The sequence below is a fragment of the Sceloporus undulatus genome, chromosome 5 (genome assembly GCF_019175285.1).
Source record: "Sceloporus undulatus isolate JIND9_A2432 ecotype Alabama chromosome 5, SceUnd_v1.1, whole genome shotgun sequence".
Lineage (NCBI taxonomy): Eukaryota > Metazoa > Chordata > Lepidosauria > Squamata > Phrynosomatidae > Sceloporus > Sceloporus undulatus.
In genome coordinates, this window is record NC_056526.1 from 191,621,264 (window position 1) to 191,631,669 (window position 10,406).

The window sequence follows — 10,406 nt, forward strand, 5'->3', positions numbered from 1 at the left end:
ACTAAGAACTGACTGCAAACTGAAAGGCTGTTTGGCAGGGAAGACACAGGCGTTTACATACACTTTCTATAAAATCTCAAAGCAAATACATAGACACTGACCACAACTGAGGTCCAGAAGACACTGTAGGAATAATCCACTTTGAGACCGCTTTAACTGCCCTGGCTCACTGTAGTTTTGTGAGACATTTAGCCTTCTCGGTCAGAGAGCTCTGGTGCCATAACAAACTACGATTCCCAGGAATCCCTAACACTGAGCAGTCTCAGACTGGATTATTTCTGCAGTGTGTTTTGGACCAGAGTCATTTCTATCCCCTGCATTCTATTTTACCTATTTTACTCTGCCTGATGATCAAGGTTGTGTGTTACAAATGCCACTGTGATATATTTTGGGCCTTTTAGTTAGCCCAGTAAAGGTATCCCCATAAAACAATGTGTCACACTGCACTGGCATACACAATAAAACTCCTTTGATATATGGTCCCTTTGGCTTTTAGCAGCTGCTACAGCGAAGTAAGCACTGTTTTCTACAAGAAGAGCACACCCAGCCACCCATCCCCAGACAAACCTGAGTTACCTTGTTAATTCACAAGAACATGATCTGAAGGACACAAGACTTCTCCTAAGAGACTTAACAACAACAAAGGAAATACGAAAACAGCTATGGAGAAAAACTCTTTGTGTAGTTTTGGCTGCACAAACACAATCTACTGAGACAATGTCCCACTCCGCCTCACCAGGGGTTCAGTCGTCCCATCTGAAACAAACAAGAAATACACAAGATGACGTTCCATGCGTGTTTGTGCTTTCAAGTCACCCGTCGACTTACGACAACCCCAAGAATTTCATGGGGTTCTTGTAGGTAAGGAATACTCAGAGGTGGTTTAGCCAGTTCCTTCCTCCATTCTTTGAATCCAATCTTTCTGCTCTCAATTCAGCAGCCAAGAAATACGTCACACTATGTTTTCCCTGCTAGAGCTCTCACCAAACTCCAAATGGGTGACTGGGCAGGAAATTAATGCAAGCTGGCCTGATGCGTACCACACAATCCAACCATCATTTCATGCTCCCAGAACTTACAAAGCCCAGAGTCTGCAACATGTCTCTTCCCACAATTTTTTTCCTTTGGACAGGCCCAGAAACTACCAGCATTCCCAAGCTGTTCTGGCTTGCCCTTCCAAGCCTGCTTGACAAACCAGATTTGCTCAGAGGCCCTTTCAGTGCACGCCAAGCAAAGTACATGTTTTTCTGGTTAGAGGTTACGTTGGACTGCTCCAGGATTTTCAAAACATATCCCTAGCCAGCTTGATACTTCATATCAAAAGAATGACTACAGAGAAAACAAAAATAATGACTACGGATGATCTACACAAATTCAATTTAAACAATGAGGAAATAGAAATGGTTAGAGTTCCCGTACCTAGGATCAAACATTGATCAGAATGGGGACTGTACTCAAGAAACCAGAAGAAGACTAGGCATGGGAAGGGCAGCCATGAAAGAATGAGACAAGATCCTGAAGAGCAAAATATACAACTGAGCACCAAAGTCAGAACTGTCAAAAGCACTGTATTGCCCACCTCCACGTCTGGATATGAGAGCTGGACAGTGAAGGAGGCAGATAAAAGGAAGCTCAGCGCATTCAAAATGTGCTGCCTGCTGGAGAAGAGTGTTGAGGATACCATGGACGGCCAAAAAACCATTGGGTCCTTGAGTAGATAATAATAATAATAATAATAATAATAATAAGTTTTATTTATAGACCGCTATTCCGCAATGATCATAGCGGTGTACAGTAAAAATTGCAATACAATACAAAAAATTGCAAGGCCTCTCTCCCCCTCAAGATGGTGGTCGGGGGGAGGGCTCTTAGTCTTTCCAGGCCAGGCCTCGTCTCTCCCCCTCAAGATCAAGCCAGAAATTTCTTTGGACCCCAAGGGGATCAAATTGAGACCATTCTTTTTTGTGGGTTTTTCGGGCTCTGTGGCCATGTTCTAGAAGAGTTTATTCCTGACGTTTCGCAAGCAGCATCTGTGGCATCTGGCATCTTCAGAGAATGTTAAACGTCAGGAATAAACTCTTCTAGAACATGGCCACAGAGCCCGAAAAACCCACAAAAACTATGGATGCCGGCCATGAAATCCGTTGACTTCACAAACTGAGACTGTTGTACTTTGGCCACATCATGAGAAAGCATGACTCATTAGAAAAGACAATGATGCTGGGAAAGGTAGAGGGCAACAGAAAGAGAGGAAGTCCACATGCCAGATGGATGGACTCTGTTATGGAAGTCATGGGCACTGATTTGCAGGAACTAAGCAGAGGAATGGGGGACAGCTGGGAGATTTCTCATCAGGAGTCACGGTCGACTCAAAGGAAACATCCATAGCTGGATATTTAAGGGTTCCCTCCCTGAAGGTGCCCCCCAGGCACCAAAATAGACAACATCTCTCTGGAGGAAAGTGGCATAGGATTTCAGCTTCACCATGACAAGCAAAACCCATGTCACTACAGTTGAGAGAGCTGGACACACATTCTTCCGGCGTTCTCTTGGGGCGTCCACGATTCACTCACAACGGAGCTAGTTTAGCTTCCGGAGGAACACAAGATTTAAAAAACAACAACATTACAATCTCATCAAATCCATTCATCCGAGGGACAGGCAAGAGAACCACGCTGCTCCAAGAAAACCCAGTAACAGCAAGGAGAACTGGAAGAATTCTCTGAAGACGCCAGCCACAGCTGCTGGCGAAACGTTGGGAATCAACTCTTCTAGAAGATGGCCATGTAGCCCGAAAAAGCCACAGAAAACTAAGAATTGGAAGGCCTCCACTACACACCAGCTCTGTAATAATGGCAACCGTGAAGACAAGAGAGAAACTCACACGTCAGCAAAGTTAGTTTCCTGACCTCTACTTGTCGAGCGCCAAACAAGACTGCAGAGTCTAAGCACTTGCATAATATGTCAATCTGGCCATTGATCAAGAAACCAATACTTCTGGAAAAACCAAATATAACTGATAAGAAGTTGCCTGCAGTATTTGCTCCTGCCTTGCAAGACCAGAAATCACAGCGAACGGATAAAGCACTCGGGTGCCACTGCAAGGAGCCAGTGTGTGTGTGTGCAAGGCTGGTTCATTCAGTGCCAGAAAGTGCAAACAACACAAAGGGTCCAGTCCAGAAAATGGTAGTGCAGTATGTGCTTCATCTGACCAGCCCTCTTGAATCTTCCCCTATACCTGCAAGAGAGGCCACGGCTAGCCTTGTCCAACTGTCTCTCTGTTTCCTTTAACAGGCATGGCTAGATGCAATGCCCTTTTAAAGTCAAATCGCCAAGGGCGCTTGCTTCTCTCCCCAGCCTGGAGGCAAACACAACCGTTTCATCCTCAGCACAACAGAGATATGAAGTGCCTTACTACCCAAGGCACCCAAGAGAAGAGCTGGAAGGGGATCAAAGCTGAGATGCACACAAGGTTTAACTAGCCTCTAAACTGCCACAGAAAGCAAAGCAGCAGCAATTCACCATCTGCTGTCCTGGCATAAAACAGACCAGAGGGCAGCCTCCAAGTACATGGCCCCAGCAAACCTTAGGCCCCTCTGCTATATTAAATAAAGATTCGAAGCAGAGCGCATGGACAAGGCAAGGGAGCCAAAGGTGCTATTGTTGCTTTTCAAGATTGAAACCTTGAGGTCTTCACTGTGATTTGTCCAACTTCAATGCCTACTGAAAGTGACGCGAAGAAGAGCAGCGTGGGATAGAGGTTTGAGCGTTGCACTAAGATCCTGGGAGCCATGGTTCGAAGTCCCGTTCAGTCCTGGAAACCTGCAGGATGACCTAGAATCACAGAATTGGAAGAGACCTAAAGGGGCATCAATTTCAACCTCCTTCTGTCATGCAGGAAGACCCAATCCAAGCCCTCCCTGGGACAGAGGGCCATGCAGACTCTGTTTAAAAACATCACAAGAAGGAAAACCCACCACTCTCCAATGAAGCATCTTCCACTTTCCAACAGCTCTTATTGTCAGGACCTTGCATCCATTGTTCTGGGCCCTACTCCCTGGAGCAGCGGAAAACAAGCTTTTAAACAGGGTTATCATATCACCTTTTAACCTTCTCTTCTCCAGGCTGAACATACCCAGCTCCCTAAGTCTCTCCTCGTAAGGCATGGTTTCGAGACCCTTCACCATTTTGATTTTATCTCAGACAGCTCTTGCTCTCTCAGCCTCAAGAGGATGGCAATGGCAAACCTCCTCTGCCTAGAAAACCCTATGCTAGGGCTGCTGTGAGTTGGGGCTGACTTTGAGATATATCAACAACAAAGTCGGGGGGGGGGGGCATGCATCTTTCTCCACCGACACAGAGCCGAGCCGAAATCTCTCCCAGCAGATACCAGCTTATCTGGCCAGCTATCCTACCACTCCCTTGCAGCTCAGGGCTAATGACGACATCTTGAGAAGATACAACTAACTACAAGAACAATAAAACTCGTATGGAGAACATAACCATGGCCAGAAGCCTCATCCCAATCAGCAAAAGCAGCCCAAGTTAAAAGTCCAGAGAGAATGAGAGACTCCACAGTCATTACAGGGGGGTCATTCATTTAGTCTTGGGTGAGATGCTCCTGGAGTGCAGCTCCTATAATCCCTCACCGCTGGCTAGTTTGGTGAGAACGGATGGGAGGCACAGTCCAGCAACATCTCCTGCTCTATTTGCTTGTCCAGCCTTTGCAGAGGGGTCCTGCTTTGGCCATACCTCACCTGGAATACTGTGTCCAGTTCTGGGCACCACAATTCAAGATGGATGTCCAGATGGTGAAAAGTCTGGAAGCCATCAAGTCCTATGAGGAGAGACTTAGAGAGCTGGGTACTGTATATCTCATCTGGGGAAGAGAAGATCAAGGGTGATATGACAGCCATGCTTAGGCATTTGAAGGGATGCCATGTTGAGGAGGGAGTGAGCTTGTTTTCTGCTGCTCCAGAGAATAAGACACAAGGGAGGAATGGATTCAAAGGACAGGAAAAGAGATTCCACCTAAGAATTAGGAAGACCTTCCTGACAGACAGATGCATTCAGCTTCTAAAAACTGTTTGAGGGTGGAAGAGGCAGCTGCCTTGGAGAGTTCTGCTTCACTAATGTATGATTAATGTGACTAATTGCTAACAATGTTTTGATTTCAACCGGTGTTGAGGGAATGGGAAAGGGATTGTTTATGGACTTCACTGATTTGTAATGCTTTTATAGATTCATTGGATTGCGACTGTATTTATATATTGTTTATTGATTTTGTTTGATGTATTAATTAGTCAGGCGATTGGGAAGGGATTGTTTGTCTCTTATTCTACTTTCTGCACTGTATTTTCTGACTGCTTTCGCTGCCTGGATTCCTGCGATTCGGCCGGAGAGAAACAAATCTAGATGATGATGATGTTATTATTATTTATCCTTGTGCTCCTCTCTCCGCCCAGGAATTTTATTCTACTTTACTGATTTGCATTATTATTGCTATTCCATTTCCATTCACATGATCCTTGTTTCCCCCGAAATCCATTCATTGGGGAAGGCATTCTACGTATTTCCTTTACGTATTATTATTATTCTGTATGATGCCTCACTCCTCTCTCTTCCCTCGTCTGTCTGTCTGTCCAACCAGAATGTAATTACTTTTGTTCATTTATAACTATGATTGTTATTCCTTTATATTATTCTGACCCTCCCCTCTTTCCAGTCCTTCCAGGCAGGGATTTATTATATTCTGCTTTATTGATGTATTATTATTATCCCTCTATTTATGATTGTTATTAATTCCCTATTTGTGATTATTATTAATTCTCTATTTAGTGTAATAATAATAATAATAGTCTTGTCTCTCTCTTCGGAGGATTCATACAAATACAAAGATATTGCTATTCCTATTCTTCTTCTTCTTCTTCTTCCCTATTTGCCTTGATGGCTGTTATGGATCCCCTTCCGTGGAGCTGCTCTGACTCCTATGATCCCGGCCACAGTCCCCGGGCCTTCCTTGCCTGTTTGGGGCCGAGGCGGCGCCTGGTCTTTCGGAGCGCGGCCGAGTCCCGCTGCGTACCTTCCGGGGCCGCCCCCAACCCCGCGGGGCCTCTCTCTCTCGCAGGCTCTGAGGCGCTGACCGGGCGCTCCCTCCGTCCGCTGCTCCGTTCGAGCCTCCACCAAATTCTCCTCTTCAGCGCGATCCTCTCAGCCGCACACACTCACAGAGAGCAGCCTGCTATCGCGCCATTGGCCGCCGCCGCCGCCACTCCGCCCGCCCCGCAACCCCATTGGCTATCCTCAGCCCTGCGCGCGCATAGTCCCCGCCTCCCTCCCACTCTCTCTACAGTCAAACCGTCTCAGCGCTCTCCTTTCTCCCTTCCTTTCCTCCATTGGCTGCTCTCCTCTCAACGCCCCCCTTCCCTCCAATCACAACCCTCCTTTCCTTGTCCCTCGCTCCTATTGGTCCGCTTTCCTGTCCGTCTTTCATTCCCTCAACTTGTCTATCTGCTCGAGAGGCGTTTCTTTGTTGTTGTTTTGAGATTAGAGAACCCCGTGCGCTGATTGGTCGAGAGTTTACGTTCTCAAGCGCCGTCCCCACGTGGGAGGGGGAAGAAGGAAAGCGTCATTGGCCGGCAGAAGGAGACACGCCCCTTAACAGCGCACACTGCTTCGTTTGTGATTGGGCAACCCGGCCGTCGATCAAGGCGGAGGTTCAACCAATCAGAGGTCGAGTGTTTAGGTCTGAACCATACAAGCGAATAAGAGCGGGGGGGGAACAAGATGGCGGACAGGATGTCTCTCCTTTGTCCTGGTCCAATGATGCTAGGAATCCCCCTCTTTTAAGAATGAAACGGTCCCACTGAAAGTCAATGGAGAAATGCAAGGCGGCCACGTGTGTCGCTTGAGAGTAAATCTGATGGCTTCGTGTGGGGCGTTGCTTCTGTTCTTGTTGTTGTTAATTAATTATTAACAGTTTCTAATAAAAATAATTTAATTTTAAGAATAAATAATATCAATTAATAATAAATTAATAATTAATAGTAAATTAATAAAATAAAAATAAATAATAAAATTAATAATGATCTATATTAAATTAATCATAAATAAAATAATAAATGTAGCTGCTCTGACAGCAATTAGGACTGAAGGGCGGGGTATAAATACCGTAAATAAATCAATAAAGTAAATTATATAATGCAAATTAATAATAATAATAATAATAATAATAATAAAAGTCTTTGTACAGATCCTGCATTTCTCTCTGCAATGCTTTATGTTCCAATGAATGCCCCAACAGACCTTACAAAGCCCTGGTTTCCTAGCCTCCCTTAATACTTATTTTAAAGTGTGTTTTAATTCTATATTGTTTAATTATTATTTTGAGGGGGGTGGGAGATGGGGAGATGGGCTTTTTCTGTTTTAACTTGTAAGCCGCCCCGGTTGTGTTGCACAGAGAGGCGGGATAAAAATAAATTATTATTATTATTATTTTACAAAAAATATAATTTATATAAATTGCATAATTTTATAAATTATATAATATAAATCATGATTTATCATTATAATTTATATTGATATAATATAATAAGATTATTAACCTTTATTTACAGCGCTTCATAAATAAAGGTTAATAATAATAATAATAATAATATATAATTATATTTCACAAGCACAACCATCATCATCATCATCATCATCATCATCATCATCATTATTTGCTGGGCTGAAGCAAATAGTGTAAGGTAGGAAGAGCGCATGCGCGAAGGGGGAGAGGAGAAAGCAAAACAGGCTGCCGATTGGCTGACCCTCGTTCGCGTCCTGCCCAATCACTCCTCGTCTTCTGCGCAGACGCGCTGCATGCGCCGTTCTTTTGCGTCTTGGCTCGTCTGGCAGAAGGCAGAGCGAGAAGCCGATTGGCTGTCCCTCGGCCTCCTTTTGTCCAATCACGCTTCCCCCTCTGCGCAGGCGCTTTGTAGGGGAAACAAAAACCACGCTGAGAGTGAAGCCGCGGAAGAGCCAATAAGCAGAAATAAATCCCTCCGCGCCTGCGCAGTGCTCTCCCGGCGCCGATAGGGAGAGAACAACGCGCATGCGCGGATAGGACTATGGCGGCCGTGAGGCGAAGGTAGGCGGGGGTCGTTTCTTACATGGCTTTACATGGTTTCGAGACAGGATTCGAAGCCAGGTCCCCAGAAGTCCTAGTCCAACGCTCTAACCACTGCACCTCATAATAGACAACAGAAGTCTAGTGTCTAGATCGAGAGAAGCAATAGTGCCCCTCTATTCTGCTCTGGTCAGGCCTCACCTGGAATAACCCTGGGTCCAGTTCTGGGCAAAACAATTCAAAAAGGACCTTGAGAAACTGGAGCCTTGTGTCCAAAGGAGGGAGACTCAAATGGTTGGAAGCCATGAAACCCTATGACTTAAGGAGCTGGGGATGTTTAGCCTGGAGGGATGTCACACTGAGGATGGAGCAAGCTTGTTTTCTGCTGCTCCAGAGAACAGGACCCAATGGAGCAATGGATGCCAGCTCCAGGAAAAGAGATTCCAGCTCAGCATTCGGAGGGACTTCCTGAGAGGAAGGGCTGTTCGACAGAGGAACACACTCCTTCCTTGGAGGCTGTCTTTAAGCAGAGGCTGGGTGGCCATCTGTCAGGGATGCATGGCAGGAGAAGGGGGTTGGATGGGCGGCCCTTTTGGGGGTCTCTTCCAAATCTAGGAGTCCATGAAACCTCATGCTGCTCACCTCTTGCTTTCGGTGAGTCTCCAAGGTGCTTCAAGATCTCTCTACATACCGGTTCGACAGACTAACACAGCTATATCTTTGAATGTCCAGAAAACATATCCAGGAGTAGCTGCGTTGGCCATGCAGCAAAGTACAATAACACCCCAAACCCACAAAACTGCATTATATACATTGGGCTGAAGAAAATGCCCCTTTGAGCCCGTTGGTTTAGTAGTCCAAGGGACTGGACTAAGACTCAGGGTTCAAATCCCCACTCGGCCATGGAAAGTCATGTTGAGCACTGGGAGAAATGGCATTATATTTGTGATTATAACTGTTTTTCTACCATTGGAAAACCTTCCCTTCTGGAGAAATAGAAGGTACCAGACTTAGGGAGAAAAGTACAATAAAATGCATAGACCTAGAATAAGGGACACTTGACTTAAGGAGACTCCATGTGAAAGGGATCTAGGAGTCCTAGTAGACCACAAGTTGAACATGAGTCAACAGTGGTAGAATTCAAAGACATAGCCCTGTTAGTCTGTAGAATCACTTGTAGAGAGATCTTGTAGCACCTTTGAGACTCACTGGAAGAAAGAAATGGGCAGCATGAACGTTCATAGGCTTCAGTCTACTTCCTCAGATGCATTTAGTGGCATGGAAGCCAGGGACAGACCTGTATATGTCATTGGTGTGTGAGAATGTCAATTCAAATTCACACTCCTTTGTGTATGGAAATGAAGAATCAAGGCCAGTTTTAATGATAGTGTTAGTGGACAAAAGCAGAGGAAACTAGCCAGTAAGTGAGGACCATAGTCATTATAAGGATGGAGAGGCACTTAATTGCTGTAGGCAAAGGATTTTGAATTTGAACTGGCAGTCTCACACACGAATGGCACATCTAGGTCTGGAATTAGCAGGGAGCGGTTCCTGCCCCAATCCAACAGAATTTTGATCCTTATGGAATGAAACAGAATGAGGGACTTCGCAAATTACAAAAGCATAGATTGGTGAGTCTTTCTTCTCCTGATGCAGTTTTACTCCGTGGAGTAGAAGCAGTCAGCAGAAATTATAAATGTAGTTTCATGTTTTTTAACTTTCAGCTTTGTGATGTCTGTGGCATCCCTTGCACTCCATGATTCTTGAGCCATTTCCATCTTGGTTTGGTATGAGGCCCTCTTCGCTGCAGCCGACTCAGACTGAAGCACAGGAGCCCCATCCGCAGTTGCGCCTGCTTGCTTTCAGCCATTCTGCAGAACTGCATCCTTGGCTTAGATGAATGAAGTTGTAAACAACCGTGGTTAAACATAAGGGAGATAAGAAGGCTCTGAATCCAAAGGGACCAAAAGGTGGTGCCGCCTTCATGCATAAGGGAAACAAGCCTCCGCAGATGGGAGGCCCCCTTCCTGCTCAGCATCAAGGAAACATGCCTCCATGGATGAGAGAGAGATTCCCAGATGCGATGTGGGGTCCTGAAGGGAACATGTCTCCATGGAAGAGCGGGCCAGGCTATGATGGGAGGTGTGAACTTGGAGAACCTATGCCTCCATGGAGGAGGGGCCCTTTCCCAGGGGAGAGATGTGGAGGGTCCATGCCTCCAGAGATGAGAGGCCCTTTCCTGGGGCAGAGATGTGGAGGGTCCATGCCTCCAGAGATGAGAGGCCCTTTCCTGGGG

At 45.8% G+C, this 10,406-nt stretch overlaps 2 protein-coding genes across 3 annotated transcripts in view; one reads left to right on the top strand and one right to left on the bottom strand.

Moving 5' to 3' along the window:
* Positions 1-6,199, bottom strand: part of PAIP2B (poly(A) binding protein interacting protein 2B) — a 40,299-nt gene extending 34,100 nt beyond the window's left edge. The window contains exon 1 of one of the 2 annotated variants that reach the window (XM_042468687.1): positions 6,083-6,199. The gene's annotated coding sequence lies outside the window, so the exon portion shown is untranslated. Of the gene's footprint in view, positions 1-6,023 lie in introns of both variants that reach the window. The other variant, XM_042468686.1, reaches the window with a different exon arrangement.
* A 1,830-nt stretch (positions 6,200-8,029) lies between these two features.
* Positions 8,030-10,406, top strand: part of LOC121931143 (zinc finger protein 638-like) — a 20,196-nt gene continuing 17,819 nt past the window's right edge. The window contains exons 1-2 of the mRNA XM_042468533.1: positions 8,030-8,131; positions 9,835-10,395. Of these exons, the coding sequence (XP_042324467.1) occupies positions 10,095-10,395 (301 nt within the window). The 5' untranslated portion in view covers positions 8,030-8,131; positions 9,835-10,094. The remainder of the gene's footprint in view (positions 8,132-9,834; positions 10,396-10,406) is intronic.